Raw genomic sequence first — 18278 nt, 5'->3', positions numbered from 1 at the left:
CGCAATATATTTAGTATCGCAATAATATCTTATCGTGACACGTATCGTGATAGTATCGTATCGTGAGGCCTCTGGTGATTCCCACCCCTACAGTCAACCGTGGGAAAATAGAGGCTTTTGGTATATCACTTCAAAACATATTTCATAAAGACTTACCGGTATTCAGTTTGGAAACGTCAAACTTACTGCACACCCTAAGTACATCTCATTTATAACACTGTATAGTATGCCGTTCAAATTACATCATTCAGAATGAAGCCACAGTTCAAACTACAACCAACAGGGGCTCAGTAAAGCATCGTGCAACAGGAGCTGATCCGAGTCCAGTCTACCTAGTGAAATTCCACGATCATGTGACCCGTCACCTAATCCTAGATCAGTGCTCCTACTCTTACAATCTACAGTATACATACAGGCCCTCGTCTCGAAAAATACCCACAATCCCCATCTGAAGACGTGAACCATGACTAAATGTAAACCAGGCTGAAGGGCGAGTCCCATCCGTCTGAAGACGTGAACCATGACTAAATGTAAACCAGGCTGAAGGGCGAGTCCCATCCGTCTGAAGACGTGAACCATGACTAAATGTAAACCAGGCTGGAGGGCGAGTCCCATCCGTCTGAAGACGTGAACCATGACTAAATGTAAACCAGGCTGAAGGGCGAGTCCCATCCGTCTGAAGACGTGAACCATGACTAAATGTAAACCAGGCTGGAGGGTGAGTCCCATCCATACGTGCCTCCTTACCTTCAGGTACTTCTTCTTGTTGACCTTCTCGTGGACAGCCATCCAGCCCTTGTCTCCGGCCTTGATGTCCAGGTAGTATCCGTTGACGGGGCTGCGGCCGTCGAACGTGGGCGGCTCCCACAGGACGACCAGGGAGGTGTCGCGCACCTCCAGCGCATGCAGACCCAGAGGGACACCTGGGGGGGGGGGGGGGGGGGGAGCAGCCAGGTCAGGTACACCAGATCACTCCGTGACGTTTATTAACTCATCGTTATGATTTCATATGCTTTTTCTTTGATTATTTCTGTAGATACACTCGACGTGACCGTAGATGAGGGAAACCTCAGTTGCCTTTGCGAGTTTGAATAAAGGTCTTAAATTCTTAAAATGGGTGGAATTGCCCTTTAAGAGTAGACACAGATGAGCGGTAGGGTTGGTACCTGGCACAGTGATGGTCCATTCCTTGCACTCCAGAGCCATGGTGGGCAGGGAGGCCCGGCTGACTCCAGCCATGTTCATAGCGCGCACCTGGAACTGGTAGAAGATGTTCTCCTTCAGGTCCTCAGCCTGAGGAGAAACAGAGACTTGATTAGAGCAATTGTTTTGAAGGCTACTACACTACACACCAATATCATCAATGGGTCCAAGGAGTTTACAAAATGTTATATTTTTATATATAACAAGTAAAAAAAATATATTAAATATATTTTTTTATATTAAAAGCATATATTTGTTTATATAAAAAAATATTTTCTTCATATTTAAAAATATAATTTGTTTTTACATTTTTATATATAAAAATGAAATATCTTTATTAGGGGTGGAATGGTACGCATTCGAACCATGTACCGAACAATACACACATGCCCCGAACCGTGGAGGTCGTACCGAACGGTACGCATTCGGGGCATGTGTGTATTGTACGGTTATATAACGTTACGTTAGCTACGAGCTAACTAACTTTAGCCGCGAGCTAACTAATGTTAGCCGCAAGCTAACCGTGGAAACGCTCACAGAGAAGTGACTCCACGACACCAGTTCGATTAGTGGGGAAGGGGGGTATATTGACGAGTTAATACTTTGACAAATGTTGCCTATATTTTTCAGTCAGTTCGGTCTTTGTGTGCCAAACATTATAAAAGGTCAAAATAATGTGCTGTCAAATGGCCTCATTCTTTCAGTTTTTGCATGACTACGTCCTTGAGAATAACTGAAAAGTTGGATTATTTTTAGGCTATATATCTTATGTTGATGTATGGTATTTTTGGAGTGTTAAATTCTTTTTAAATAAAAAACAACATATACCGAACCGAACCGAAAACCGTAAACCTAAAACCGTGATACGAACCGAACTGTCGATTTTGTGAACCGTTCCACCCCTAATCTTTATACAAATTATATAAAAAAAATTACATTTGTATATAAAAATGTTTTTAATTCCAAAAAGATTTTGATGACAAAATGGATCATCTCACCTTTATTTCATCATTTATAAAACATTGCAACATTAAAGTTAACCTGCATGCCACCTTGATGACTTGCATTACATGGCAAAGTTGGATATCGTGACAAAGAATAACAAACTTGTCTAGTCAAGGCCATAGGTTTGGTTTCAACATGGGGGGGACAATTTAAGCGTGGTCTGGGGGTCCTCCCCTTGGATATTTTGAGTGTCAAACACATTTCCTGCATTCTTGTGTAGTTTTATGCACCAATCTGTGCCTTTTCTGCATCAATTCATGGTGGACATGTCTTTATTTATGTAAAGAAAAAGACAACATTAGTACGTTACCTACTACACTGACTGAACGTGAGTGAGAGGCACATCTGCAAGGTTGAGATGGTACGGTCCTGTAGGGGTGTCTGAAATTGTTGGTTAATATATAGTTACAGGTAAGAAGGATATATAAATGTTTTCACCCCCTTATTTTTTTTTACCTCTTTTGGGGAGGGGGTTGTCTTTCATATTAGCTTAATTGTTTGAGGGGGACAAATTTACCTCTTCTCAATATTGAGGGGGATATGTCCCCTACAACCCCCCCTAAAGCTATGCCTATGTGTCCAGTTGTGATTGGAGGATTAAGAAAAGAGGGCAGAGTTCAAAGTAGGTCCATTGTATGCGGATGAGTCCAAACCATCCTCCCTCCAAAGTACAAACTAATTCTGTTTCCCTGAAAGTCAACACACTTTAGACACTTTAAACACTTAACACATATTTGATCTATTTGATCTATTTATTACTAAAAAGATTTGCACTACATCTCTACCTCGTTCTTTGAATTTTTGCATTTTGTTTGCATTTGTACTTTCATTTTGTATATTGTCTATTTTGTATAGTGTTTGGTCTTTATTCTTTTGACTTGTTTTACTGTATGAAGCACAATCTCAGGAGGCTCATACAGGACCAAGCATTTGACTGTAAGGTACATGTACCGTGACAAATAAGACAAAACTTGAGCGTACCAGGAAGGAGGTGGAGGTGACCTCCCGGTGGTTGATCTCGTGCCACTGTCCGGCCACGCCTCCCTTCACCGTCCTGTAGTCCACAAAGTATCCCCTGATGTCGGCTCCTCCGTTGTCAGCGGGTGCGGTCCAGCTCAGGACCATGTGGTCCCTGACGGCCTCCACCAGGCTCACGCTGGTGGGCTTCCCAGGGCGGGCTGAGGGGGGGGAGGAGAGTCACCGGTTACTATCGTTAGGTCCCGTAGAACACTGGTCAAATTACTCCAACATCAACGATGACGATGAGTGAAAAGCATTGCAGGAATGTCACCAAAACGCTGTGCAGAATCTAAACGGTTATTCGTGTTCCTACATCGATCTGCAACTCTGCACACGGAGCAGGGTGTGTCCTTTGAGCATGCAAACAAGACCATGTCAACACGTGCGCGGATATTTCTTAAAAACGCATTTTCGATTTTCAAAAAGAATTACTGTCCACATCAACGGTGTTTTATATCTCTGTCCACAAAAACAATGCAAATAATAATACAAAACAATTATATTGCACTTTACATTTGGCATCTCAAAGTGCTACAGGTCAAAAACATTTAATGCAACAGATAAAAAAGAAGCATATCAGGGTCAAAAAAATAAGTTGTACTAAAAAGGTGGGTTTTTAAGCTACGTTTAAAAGCATCCACATCCTGGGACCAAGCTCTGTACCGTGCCCTCTGCCCGTATGAACTGACCTGGTGGCAGGCTGCATGGAACTCTCCATTGTCCCGATTCCAGAGGAAATACTCCATTTTCCCAAAAATGTGCGGACAGGGCCATTGCTCATGGTGTTAATATTTTCCAAAAGCTCTGTTTTAGCTTTGTTTCACCCGTCCACACGTATACAGGCAAAGGGGAGTTTTAAAAAGAGTTTTCCACCCTGGAAGGCGTTTTCAAAAAGCTTCGTTTTCAGTGACCTAAAACGTTGTTGTTTTCATGTGGCCATTACGCAGAGAAAATACTACGTTTTCAAAGATATCGGCACACACGTGTGTGGACAAGGCACACGTCTCTTGGGTCTATATATGGTTATTAGAATGGATAATGTACTTACCGTTTCTACCAGAAGCAGGGTAACCTTTGACCTAAGAAACTCCAACAGGCCAGGCGAGATGCTCGTTAGGGTCATGCTCTCTAAGAACGACAGTGTTTTAGGCTGCACCGGGACCATGCACACCGACAGACACCGACAGGCACCGACAGGCACCGACAGGCACCGACAGGCACCCCTGAAGAGGGTGTCAAATGGCAAAACACAACTCAAGCCCACACAATAGCACAGGAACTGTATTAATTAGGAAGGTCAAAAACACTATACATACTTCCTCTAATGTATCATTTATCTTATCAACAAGTAAGCATTTGACATACAGTAAAATGACCAACACCAATTAGACTAATGTTAGGGGATGAGTAGGGTGCCAGGCGCACAGGCAAGCAGCAACAATCAGCAGCACCATAATATACTACATTCATATGGCGTCAGACACACTGAGGAGAAGTGTTAACGAGAAGAAGCGTGAAAAGGTACAGAAATGCAGCCGGCGGGGGTTTAGACACAAGAGCTTTATAACCAGATATGGCCAAAGAGAAGAATGGGGAGAGAGCTGTTTGAGAGTGTTTGAGGGTTGAAGAAGGATCTAGCTTTCGGAGGAATGGAAAGTTGCACAGGGGACCGTGAGAAGCCGAATGTAAGGATGTGAATAATATGAAATACAAATAAAGATGAGGGAAAATATCAATATGGAAGAGATGGGAGTTTGGGAGAGATGGAAGGATCGTGGCTTAATTTTTGCGACGGTCACAGTGCGAACAGAGTAGAGAGAGATGGGGGACACACTGTGACCGTCAGTGCGAACAGAGTAGAGAGAGATGGGGGACACTGTGACAGTCAGTGCGAACAGAGTAGAGAGAGATGGGGGACACTGTGACAGTCAGTGCGAACAGAGTAGAGAGAGATGGGGGACACTGTGACCGTCAGTGCGAACAGAGTAGAGAGAGATGGGGGACACTGTGGCCGTCAGTGCGAACAGAGTAGAGAGAGATGGGGGACACTGTGACCGTCAGTGCGAACAGAGTAGAGAGAGATGGGGGACACTGTGACAGTCAGTGCGAACAGAGTAGAGAGAGATGGGGGACACTGTGACCGTCAGTGCGAACAGAGTAGAGAGAGATGGGGGACACTGTGACAGTCAGTGCGAACAGAGTAGAGAGAGATGGGGGACACTGTGACCGTCAGTGCTAACAGAGTAGAGAGAGATGGGGGACACTGTGACCGTCAGTGCGAACAGAGTAGAGAGAGATGGGGACACTGTGACAGTCACAGTGCTAACAGAGTAGAGAGATGGGGGACACTGTGACAGTCACAGTGCTAACAGAGTAGAGAGAGATGGGGGACACTGTGACAGTCACAGTGCTAACAGAGTAGAGATATGGGGGACACACTGTGACAGTCAGTTGCGAACAGAGTAGAGAGAGATGGGGGACACACTGTGACAGTCACAGTGCTAACAGAGAAGAGAGAGATGGGGGACACTGTGACAGTCACAGTGCTAACAGAGAAGAGAGAGATGGGGACACTGTCACAGTCACAGTGCTAACAGAGCGAACAGAACCGTTAACAGAACCAAATACTTATTTCTCCACACTCACAGATGGCAGCCTTGACGAGCACAGGATCAGACTCGTGGGAGCCCTGGCTGTATCCTGCGGCGTTGATCGACTTCACCTTGAACACGTAAGTCAGCCCGGTGCGAAGGCCATGGACCACGAACCTGGAGACAGCCGGGACAAAGACGTCAAGTCAAGAGCCTCAGTCGTGTCGGTGCAAAAGTGACAAAATCAAGACGGAACAGGAACACCTTGCCTGATAATCAGACTGCAATTGCATTTGTTTTGCCCTTCATACAATTCTAAAGTAAGTGGGACTACCGATTGGTGATTCAGGGTCTGGATCCAAGCAAATATGATATTATATTAGATTAGATTACATTAGATTAGATTCAAATGTATTGTCATTACACTTTTTTTGTACTGACCGAATCTATTTATTTATTGGACTTGACAGCTCAACAATGTAGGGATCCCGTTCTGGCAGTGTCATGTCTCTTGTGCTTTGAAGTGTCATGTATGTCTCTTGTCCCTGTTTTGTCTTGAATGTGTAGAAATGCAGCTGTTTGCCGTATTATGCTCTAAATTGCCCCTCGCGGGGCTAATAACGTTTTTTCAATTGAATTGAATTATACAGCACAAGAATACATATATATATATATACGTGTATACAGCATTATTGTACATGCCATCATACAGAATTATATGCAGGTATATTCAGACAGATATGGATATATACTCTATATGTGCGGTAAAATATAATATATAAATATACGTATACAGCACTATTGTACATGCTATCATACAGAGTTGTTATGGGTAAAGTATGAGGTAGGTAGTTATGTTTATTATGATTACAATGGTTACAGTGGACTTCTACAAAGGACTTCTTATGCTAAAAATGTTACAATATTTAAATCTCCTTCCTGACTTGACGTCAATTCTAAACTGAACTGACCCCAGGGCGACCCCGGTAAGAGAGTGTGTAGTGACCTCATGGACCCAGCAAGGCCTTGGTTAAGGTACCTGTTCTTCTTCACGGGCTTGTTGTTGCAGGGCTTCCAGTGGTTGCTGCCCACCACACTGTACTCAATGTAGTAGCCCACTGTGTGCTTGGCCTCGCTGCAGACCTCCCAGCTGACCACCACGGTGGAGCTGGTGTTCCTGGTGACCACCGCGGTGCCCGGGGCTGAGGGCAGGTCTGTGAACAGAGAGAGAGAGAGGATATGACAGATGAATGGAAAAGGTTAGATGCTTGATATATAATTATTAGTGGTGGGACTCGATTCAAAATGTTAATCGAATTAATTAGAGACTTTATAGTTCATTAATAGAAATGAATCACATTTTAATCGCATATCAATATTTGATGCGAAAAGCAAACATTTTCAATTAAAATGGATTTTGGTATACGAGTGAATCACAGTGCAGCAATTTTAGGAATAATATATATATAGCGCAAAGGACCTTTTGTAAACTCAAGCTCAATTTCGAGGTAAAAGTAAAACGCAGTACTTTCAAGTACATTCCAGAACAGTTGACCATTGGAGAAAAAAAACTCTTGATTGATCTCAATTTCAGCATTCTGTAACAAACCAGACTAAGAAATAAAGTAATTTGCGATTTATTATACGTTATACTTATAGCACATGCATGAGTCTGGTCTCCTTTGAAAGGTAACATTCTTACACAATAAAGAAAAATCATCATGCATACATTTCTTTTACTTTTATGTCTGATATCATCAGTTTGGCATTTGATTTCGCAGGTGCTGGCTAGCGCTGGCTAACTACGGTAGCTATCGTTCTGTGAGCTAACGTTAGTACCTACCTGGCGCTGGCTAACTACGGTAGCTATCGTTCTGTGAGCTAACGTTAGTACCTACCTGGCGCTGGCTAACTAGCTATCGTTCTGTGAGCTAACGTTAGTACCTACCTGGCGCTGGCTAACTACGGTAGCTATCGTTCTGTGAGCTAACGTTAGTACCTACCTGGCGCTGGCTAACTAGCTATCGTTCTGTGAGCTAACGTTAGTACCTACCTGGCGCTGGCTAACTAGCTATCGTTCTCTGAGCTAACGTTAGTACCTACCTGGCGCTGGCTAACTAGCTATCGTTCTGTGAGCTAACGTTACTTAGTACCTAGCTACCGTTACTGTTTAAACAAAAATGTTAATAAATGGGAGATTCCTCAAACAGCCATCTCTTTCCCGACAATCCCCTCTGTGCACAAACCCTTACATATGGTAATTAAACATTAAAACACCTGCGGCTTATAGTCCAGTGCGGCTTATATATGTGCACATCATTCAATTTAGGTGCTGCGGCTTATATTCAGGTGCGCCTTATAGTCCGAAAATTACGGTATTATGAAATGCACCATTTTTGGCGATACAAGGTTTTCCGCCCCGGACAGCGGCGGTATGAGTGTTGATGAAAAAGGACGAGACCGGACGCCTCGCTCACCCATCATGTCTCCCACGGTGAACTCTGCGGTGGCGCTGGAGGCCTCGCCCACGCCGGCGGAGTTGCAGCAGCGCACGCGGAAGCTGTAGGACTGGCCCTCGGCCAGGTCGAACAGGGCGAAGCGCGGAGACTTCACCGGCATGCCGGTGTTCGCCCTCTGCCAGGTCGCCGTGCCGCTGAGACACTGGGGACACAAGGGGACACAAGGGGACATCATTCAGTCTCCATTTCACCTCCAAAGAGTGTTACACTGGGACACAAGGGGACATTTTGATTTGATTTGATTTTTATTTGTCTCGAACATAGAAACATAAAACAAGTTTAAAAAACAAAAAGGTAAATAGTCAAAGACTATTTCCATACAATAAGTGTTCGAGAAGGAACAGGGGGAAGTAAAACAACTTATCAAGCCCTGCCCTTCCTTACAATATTTGACATTATAATTTAATAAAAAAAAAATATATATAACAAATAATAAAAAATAAAATAAAAGTACAGTTTTTTTTTTTTTTTTTTTTTTTAAACTTTGGCCATTCCGCTGGCTCTTTTTTGCGTTTATCGCATTTACTCTGGTCAAGAATGACCGACAGAAACAGGCTGAAGGGGTACAGATGGGGGGGAAGACACTCTGGGAAAGGCACGGCTGCAGTCCGGGATTCGAACTCGCTAAACCCCAGATCCGTGACGAGCACGGTTGTCCCCGGCGCCGAAATAGCGCTCGAGGTACGTGGTGAGCTACTGGAGCTCCCCAAAAGTACAGTTTTTTATATATCCAAATATCCAAATGAGAAAAAATAATAGGGTCACATTAGTGCTCAAGCTCCTCTCTCTTATATGTGTCCATAAGTGCTTGTTTATAGCTACCTTTAAATGTATTGATATTTTTGCTTAATTTTATATTCGCATCCAGACCATTCCAGAGTGATACCCCACAAACTGCAATGCACATACTTTTAAGAGTTGTACGTACCGTAGGTTGCTTTAAAGCTAATGTCCCTCTAAAATTATAAACACTCTCTCTAGCCGTGAACATTTTTTGAATGTTGCTTGGTAATTTGTTTTTTAATTGCCAGAAACATAATTTGTGCAGATTTGAATTTGATTAAGTCCATGAATTTTAATGTTTGACTGCTTACAAACAGACTATTTGTGTGATGAGACATCATTCAGTCTCCATTTCATCTCCAAAGAGCGCCATTGAGAGCAGGCTCTCGTTTACATTGATGTCGAGAGGCACAATACATAATACAAAAACAATATCAAAACAGAAAAGTCAATCAATTAAACTATTAAAATCAATCAAAACAACTACAGACTGAGGAGACATGGTTGGCTATTATTATAGCTTTAAACTGACCGATGGATATTAAAGTATTGAGTTTTAAGGTGCTTTGCAAAGCATTCCACGTGTCAGGAGCACAGAAGCTAAAAGCAGACTTTCCTTATTCAGTGCAAACTCTGGGGACGTCCAGCGTAAGCCAATAGAATAAGTATGATGGGGTCAGAGTTCAACAGAGTTGTACAATCAGTACAACAGTAGATGATGAAGAAGATACATTTATTGTCAATGTACACGAGGCAATTTAAATGTGTCTTTTCGCATATCCCTCCCAGTTACACATATACATACTTGTTCTAGTGACTGGCAGGGTAAATCTGCATTTCACTATGATGCCCCTCTAGCTCATGGAATGAACTCCAACCGTCCTTAAAGCTTTAGATTCTCCCCTCTGTTGCAGAGTTTAAAACCTTGATCTCTAACCTTTGTCAATCAAGTTGTATGATCGGTTATCCTTGCTCTTTGCCCCGTCTTGTTGCCTCTTAGTTATGATTTTATATGCTGGAGTTCTGGAATTCTAGCATTGAACTTTGAGAAAATAGTCCAAATACGCACACCTGAAAGGGTTAACCCACGGATGGAGGAAGAAAGAGGAGTTCTCATCTAAAGTATTTCAGAATTCTATGTGTGCATCGTGCAAAATGTTGTGGTTGCTAAGCAAACTACCTGTGGTAACCAGGCAGCGAGCTACCATCTTTCTTGCTCTCCCCCGGTTTTCGCACTACATTATAACACCAGTCTATGATGCATTATAACACCAGTCTATGATGCATTATAACACCAGTCTATGCTGCATTATAACACCACAGTCTATGATGCATTATAACACCACAGTCTATGATGCATTATAACACCAGTCTATGATGCATTATAACACCACAGTCTATGATGCATTATAACACCACAGTCTATGCTGCATTATAACACCACAGTATATGCTGCATTATAACACCAGTCTATGATGCATTATAACACCACAGTATATGCTGCATTATAACACCAGTCTATGCTGCATTATAACACACCACAGTCTATGATGCATTATAACACCACAGTCTATGCTGCATTATAACACCACAGTATATGCTGCATTATAACACCAGTCTATGATGCATTATAACACCACAGTATATGCTGCATTATAACACCAGTCTATGCTGCATTATAACACACCACAGTCTATGATGCATTATAACACCACAGTCTATGCTGCATTATAACACCACAGTCTATGATGCATTATAACACCAGTCTATGCTGCATTATAACACCACAGTCTATGATGCATTATAACACCAGTCTATGCTGCATTATAACACACCACAGTCTATGCTGCATTATAACACCACAGTCTATGATGCATTATAACACCAGTCTATGCTGCATTATAACACCACAGTCTATGCTGCATTATAACACACCACAGTCTATGATGCATTATAACACCACAGTCTATGCTGCATTATAACCAAGACACCAAGACTCCACGCCCCCCTCTCACCTTCTCAATGTAGTACATGACCCCCTCGTGACCCCTGTGGACGGGGGGCTTCCACCCCAGCACCACGTAGCTCTTGGTTGCCTCGGTGACGACCACATCGCTGGGCTCTCCAGGGAGCACACCACCTACGGCTACAGGAAGAATGTCACGTCGTTCACAGTGAGTCGTTGTTTGCATAGTTCTATGTCGGGGTTTCCTATTACAGGGTACTGTATCTGCAGGTTTCATCCAGTTCAATGTAAGACTTTTTTAATACCTTTTAAGGCCTTCAATTGAGAATTATGAATTTAATAAATGTTAAGACTTTTTTAATACCCTGCAGATACCCTGTATTAAAAGCTCCGTCTGTGAAATGTCACACTGAAAGGCTGGCTGAAGGAGCTGAAGCTTCAAATGTCACCACGGTGACTGTAGTCCAGTGTGGAGATCATCTCACCTGTGGCGTCCTCCTCCGTGAACTTGATCATCCCGGTCCAGGGAGCAGAGGGGCCGGCTGGGAGGACAGAGAGAAGAGGCACTTTCCTCACTTCCATGGCTCATTTCATGGGTCACCTCACAGCACACACACACACACACACACACACACACACACACACACACACACACACGCAAAATACACACACGCGCAAAATATACACACACACACACACACACGCGCGCACTGACGCCACGGCGTTGAACCGAAAGCTTGTTGTTTACGTGGAAAAGGTCAGTGATTCCAGGACCAATGAATTTATAATGAAACACAAGACACTTGATGCCCTGATGAGGAGGATAAGCGCTCAGTGAAGAAACACACTCCAGTTGCCAAGAGAAAGTCTAACATGCCTATAAATATTTATACTATGGAACTACTGTACACACTACAAATGTATTACGTGGCCCATAATGGCCCCCAAACAGGAAGTGAAACCTATTGGAAATCTATTGCCATACAGACCCTCATCTGCACCTTTGTTTACACTGTATATTTTTCTCATATTCTTATATTTTTAGTTAATTATATTGTTTATACTGTTAATTTTTTTCCAAAAGAATTCCAATTATTTTGTATTGCCTACACTACAGTATATCTGTCTTTCTACTATTACCCTGCCCCTTCCTGTCCTCCCCCTCCCCATGCTGTTATGACGCCCCAAACTTCCCCAAGGGGATGAATAAAGGAATATCTTATCTTATCTTGTAATCACTTTTTAAAGTTAATGATATGACATTTAAAGTCTACTTATTTTATTACTATTTATTTACTGTTGTATTCTTGCACAATCGAAGCGGGCATGGCCAACCACATTTCACTGTATGCCCTGGTATGTATGTGATAAATAAACCTCTTGAATCTTGAATTTATTTTTTTGTATTTTTATTTTTTTTTATAGCATTTTCAGCTTTTTCTGGCCACGCAGGACCGATAGAGGGAGAGAGGGAGAACGGGAGGAGAGGTAGGGAAGACATGCGGCAAATGGTCGCCTGGACTGGGAAACGAACCCGGGACGACCGCTTCGCGACTCAGCACGCTATGTGGTGTGCTACTGGAGCGCCCCTTGAATCTTGAATCTTGATCATCAATGCACACACACACACACACACACATACGCGCACACACACACACACACACACACACACACACACACACACACACACACACACACACACACACACACACACACAGACACACACACATATACTGTACACACCCACACACACACACCCACCCATATACACAAACTCACACACACACACACTCACACACACACCTACCCCTCTGGCGGGCCCTGTCGTGGGGGTCCATGGCTGCCACTGGCTCGGAGACGCGGGAGGGGTGGCTCATCCCGGCCCTGTTGAGCGCCCGCACCCTGAACTCGTAGGAACGGCCCTCCACCAGGCCAGTGACGGGGAAGCGGGCGTACTTCACCGGGGCGTCGTTGCACTGTGCCCAGTGGTGTGTGCCCACCTCGCACCTGGCAAACACCACACACACACACACAATGCCACGAGTTAGCTTTCACAAGGAGACACGGTGGTTCCATTGTCATGGTCTACTCTAGACACATGACTAAGGGGGTTTCATTCCAAAGGGTTATATCATAATCCACCCGGTGTTGATACTTGAGTTGCATTTCCAAAACTACAGACAATTATATCCTCGTTAATGTTGGGAGGTTTGACTCAGAGCAGCTTCTATAATGTGTCTTACCTCTTCGTCCTATTCATCTTTGTAAGGGTGGGTGTCACTTTTTGCAAATGATAGATATCTAATTTTGCAAGAGGTTATTCATTCTATTCTATTCTAACAAGAGTTGATTGAAGATATCGCTGCTGTCGGGACAAAACCTCATAACTCCATTTTTTGAATTTTTTTTTTATTATATAAATCAACTCCGTAGATCATCCTCCATATGTGTGTGTGGGTTTTACAAAGTTTAAACAATGGGAAAGCATTAAACCGATCATCTGTCTAAACCTCCTAACTCTATTCACCCTCAAATCTGTGTTAGTTTTTTTCATCTGCTGAAAAGTTGGGTTTTTGGAGTTATGAGGTTTTGTCCCGACAGCAGCGATATGCAATATGGTATGGAATGAATATGGTTCATGGAATATGGCTTCTCTGTCTTGAAACAGAAGAAGAAAGTCCTACTGGGGTTACGGTGTGGCTCGGTCAGAACCACAGAAGAAGAAAGTCCTACTGGGGTTACGGTGTGGCTCGGTCAGAACCACAGAAGAAGAAAGTCCTACTGGGGTTACGGTGTGGCTCGGTCAGAACCACAGAAGAAGAAGGTCCTACTGGGGTTACGGTGTGGCTCGGTCAGAACCACAGAAGAAGAAAGTCCTACTGGGGTTACGGTGTGGCTCGGTCAGAACCACAGAAGAAGAAGGTCCTACTGGGGGTACGGTAAGGCTCGGTCAGAAGAACCACAGAAGAAGAGGCGTCAGTCAGCGGACCAACCTGTCGATGTAGTATCCCAGGATAGAGCTGCTGCCCTCCACCGCTGGCTGCTTCCAGGTCACCACCACGTAGTCCTTGTTGGCATCGTGACACGTCACGTCCAGGGGGGCCACGGGCACACCCTCCACCTCCACAGCGGCATCTGGCAGAGACACACACACACACACACACACACACGCGCGTACATGACAGACACACACACACAGACGTACACACACACACACACACACAGACGTACATGACACACACACACACACATACAGACACACGTACACACACACACACACACACACACACACGCGCGTACATGACACACACACACACACAGACGTACACACACACACACACACACAGACGTACATGACACACACACACACACATACAGACACACGTACACACGTACACACACACACACACGCGTACATGACACACACACACACAGACGTACACACACACACACACAGACGTACATGACACACACACACACACACACACATACACAGACGTACAGGACACACACACACAGACGTACATGACACACACACACACAGACGTACATGACGCACACACACAGATGTACAGGACACACACACACACACACACACACACACACACACAGAGACTCACGTACAGGACACACATTCAGGACACACACACATACAGGACACACACACACACAGACGTACAGGACACACACACACACACACAGACTCACGTACAGGACACACACACACACACGTACAGGACACACACACACACACCCACACACACAGAGACTCACGTACAGGACCCACACACACACACACACACAGACGTACATGACACACACACACACACACACACACACACACACACAGACGTACAGGACACACACACACACACACACACAGACTCACGTACAGGACACACACACACACAGGACACACACACATACAGGACACACACACACACGTACAGGACACACACACTTGTCAGATGTGCCGTTTCTAAATCGGGACAAGCTCCATTACATAGTCACATTAGAAGCCGGGTTCCACTCTTTGACCTCCTAATATCCCCCCCAGTGCTGCACATGTCGTAACAGTGCAGCTACTGTATGGAGCCCTCAGCTCGGTCCGTCGTGTCCGGTCACGTCACGGCAACAGTCATGAACATACAGTCTTACAGTTACAGCTTTTCAAGTCCAACCCGGTCATTCTGGACGGTACGTACGCCGGGGGGCGGGGGGCTCTGCTGCCATGCAGGGACAGATTTAGAAGCGCCATTCCATGGCAGAAACCCTATGCCGTGGGGAGAGGGCTCTGTCTCTTAAAGAGACAGCGCAGGGTAACTCTGGCCTTCTACCCTTCTCTGCCACATTCATCTGCTGAGTGACCTGGAATACGGTGCTCTACTCTGCAAACAAAACCTCAGTAATTACAAATGATCCAAACCAAAAGCTATTACATGCCATGTATCTTCCACTTTCCCTAAAAGCAAACAACACCCGTTAAGCAACTGTAACCCTTTTACAAACAAATGTGCTATTTCACTATTTCCTTGCTACGTAAACACAATGTCTCATGGAGGGGTGCCGCCTACTCGCCTCGTCACGGTGAAATAGGACAATTCAAGACCCTCAGCCCTCGGGGGTCCCTCCTTTACCTTTGACGAACACGTAGGCGGAGTAGGTCTCAAAGCCGGACTTGGTGTTGACGCGCAGGGTGTACATCCCCTCATCCTCCTTGTTGAGGTGGGCCAGCGTCAGGGTGGCTCTTTCTCCAGTCCAGTGAGTGTGGACCCACCTGGACGGATGCAGAGGCACAGCTGGTGGAAGAGAGGAGATGTGATGTTAATATTTATGTTACAATAACCAATATTTACATTTCTGTTATGGCCTGATGATAACCGATATTAACATTTCTGTCATGGCCTGATAACCGATATTAACATTTCTGTCAAGGCCTGATTACCGATATAAATATGTTTTTTCTTTTTCAATACAGACTACAGAATATTAGGGGAATAACAGAATATTAGGAGAATAACAGAATATTAGGGGAATAACAGAATATTAGGGGAATAACAGAATATTAGGAGAATGACAGAATAGTAGGGGAATAACAGAATAGTAAGGGAATAACAGACTACAGAATATTAGGGGAATAACCGAATACAGAATATTAACGGAATAACAGAATATTAGGGGAATAACAGAATATTAGGGGAATAACAGAATATTAGGGGACTACTCACAGTCTCTGTACCACACGATCTCAGGCTGGTATTTCTTGACGAAGGGGAACACGATGACGGAGCAGCCCACGCTCAAGGTCTCGCCCTCGCGGCCGAAGGCCACTTCGAACTTCTCAAGGATGGCCGTCTCGAAGGTCACGCCATACTCGGAACAGAAGCCATCTGGCGGAACGGAAGAGAAATTAGCTTTGTAAATAAAATGAAATACTATGAAGAAGAAGAAGAAGAAACGTTACTTTGAAATCAAATGAAAAAGTGTTTGGACTCACGAGGTTTAGGGTCAAGAGGACCTGCTTCATCTTCGTCGAGAAACCCTGGAGAGAAAAGTCTAAATCAGGGGTAGGCAACCTTAGGCACGCGTGCCTGCATAGGCACGCGGGGGCATTTGCATAGGCACAGGGGGCAGCAGAAAAAAAAATTATTATTTTTTTTTTTTTTTTTTGCTTTGAAATATTATAGTGAAATATTTTGCACTGTTGTCGCATTTATCTTGTTGAAATCCTCCCACAGGTTCTTTTTACTACCACATATTTAATTGAGACCCTTTATTTGTTTATTATTTCAATTTAGCTGGAAATACATTGCTACATCATTCAGTAACATTTGCAGAGCCTTATAACAAAAACATTATTACGGTCACCATTGTGACCAGTGGGATTAATCAACTAATTTTATTATTTATTTTTCTATTTCATTGAACATTGCACATGTTAAAAGCCATATTTTTTACTCAAAATGTGAGTATTACCAAGTCAACTTGTGTTCTTAAAACAATGACAATAAACATAGTTTTATTAGGTTGAAATAATGTGGTTGTGTACTTATTTTTCTGGATTATTATGGATTGAAGACTGAAAACCTTAATGCACAGTAACTGAACTCAGTATTTTTAAGTTCTGGTAACTTATTATTATATATTTTTTACAGTGTAGTCTTGCGATCAATCAAAACTTATTTACACGATATACCTCACATTCACCCTCCATTCACATCCTGGTGTTCTCCATTAGGCCTGTAGGTGGAGCTATGACAGCCCACGTACAGTACACACACCGATGGTGTGTGATGTGTCCAAAAATGAATGGGCAAATGTGAGTGAAATGATCGCACTGTATGCAGCTGTTTGTCTGCATTGCATTCCCCCCCCCCCCAACTCAGATTTAGGGTTGATACAACCATCATAATAATATTGTTAATAATAACAATAACGATAATGATGTAATAATGTAAAAATTATCATAAAAAATACCTGATTATGAGAAAAAATATTTACGATGCATGGAATATTGTTGAGGCACACTAGTTACAACTATATTTCAAACAGGCACTCCATGTCAAAAAGGTTGCTGACCCCTGGTCTAAATCAATAATCAATAACAACAATAACATGAGCCGTTCCTCACACATGGTGCTGAAACAACAATAACATGAGCTGTCCATCACATGGTGCTGAAACAACAATAACTAGGGATGCACGATAATTATCGGTTCGATAATTATCGCGCCGATATCAGCAATTATGACGTCATCCCGATAAACCCGATAAAATTATTGATAGCTCCGATGATTGGGATGAAGGGCGTTTGTTTTTACTGTAGGCTCCTCCCGTTTTGCCAGTACTGTGGTACGACTGATAGCATGTGGTTTAGGAAGAGGGAGTTTTTCAATATTCCAGCGCTCCCTTTCTCATGCCTGGCTGTGACGTAGTCACGTAACTTTCAGAAGCAGCGCGGATAGTAAACAAAACATGGCGTCAGTTAGTGTGGGACTTTTTGTTTCAGAGGAAAACAGTTCGCTTGCTATTTGTAACAAATGCAATGCAGAAGTTCCACGAGGAGGGAAAAGGGCAACAAGCTATAACACATCCAACATAATAAGTCACCTGCAACATCACCACCGCTACGATGGTGTGTTAAAAGCCTACGACGACGCGCTAGCAGCTAAAGCTGCTGCAAATCTATCC

The 18278-nt window shown here is 43.7% G+C and overlaps 1 protein-coding gene across 3 annotated transcripts in view; it reads right to left on the bottom strand.

Annotated features, from left to right (window-relative positions):
* Positions 1 to 18278, bottom strand: part of myom1a (myomesin 1a (skelemin)) — a 63575-nt gene that overhangs the window by 27956 nt on the left and 17341 nt on the right. For all 3 annotated transcript variants that reach the window (XM_084327961.1, XM_084327959.1, XM_084327960.1), the window contains 13 exons: positions 16585 to 16629; positions 16316 to 16477; positions 15725 to 15886; positions 14081 to 14222; positions 12895 to 13094; positions 11573 to 11629; positions 11137 to 11267; positions 8297 to 8480; positions 6859 to 7033; positions 5875 to 5996; positions 3190 to 3386; positions 1167 to 1293; positions 748 to 923 (listed from right to left, as the gene is read on the bottom strand). In XM_084327961.1, coding sequence (XP_084184087.1) covers positions 748 to 923; positions 1167 to 1293; positions 3190 to 3386; positions 5875 to 5996; positions 6859 to 7033; positions 8297 to 8480; positions 11137 to 11267; positions 11573 to 11629; positions 12895 to 13094; positions 14081 to 14222; positions 15725 to 15886; positions 16316 to 16477; positions 16585 to 16629 — 1880 coding nt within the window. The remainder of the gene's footprint in view (positions 1 to 747; positions 924 to 1166; positions 1294 to 3189; positions 3387 to 5874; positions 5997 to 6858; positions 7034 to 8296; positions 8481 to 11136; positions 11268 to 11572; positions 11630 to 12894; positions 13095 to 14080; positions 14223 to 15724; positions 15887 to 16315; positions 16478 to 16584; positions 16630 to 18278) is intronic.

This window comes from Notolepis coatsorum (genome assembly GCF_963971535.1).
Source record: "Notolepis coatsorum genome assembly, chromosome: 13".
Lineage (NCBI taxonomy): Eukaryota > Metazoa > Chordata > Actinopteri > Aulopiformes > Paralepididae > Notolepis > Notolepis coatsorum.
Note: the sequence above shows the minus strand (reverse complement) of the source record. Positions and strands in the feature narration are given on the sequence as shown.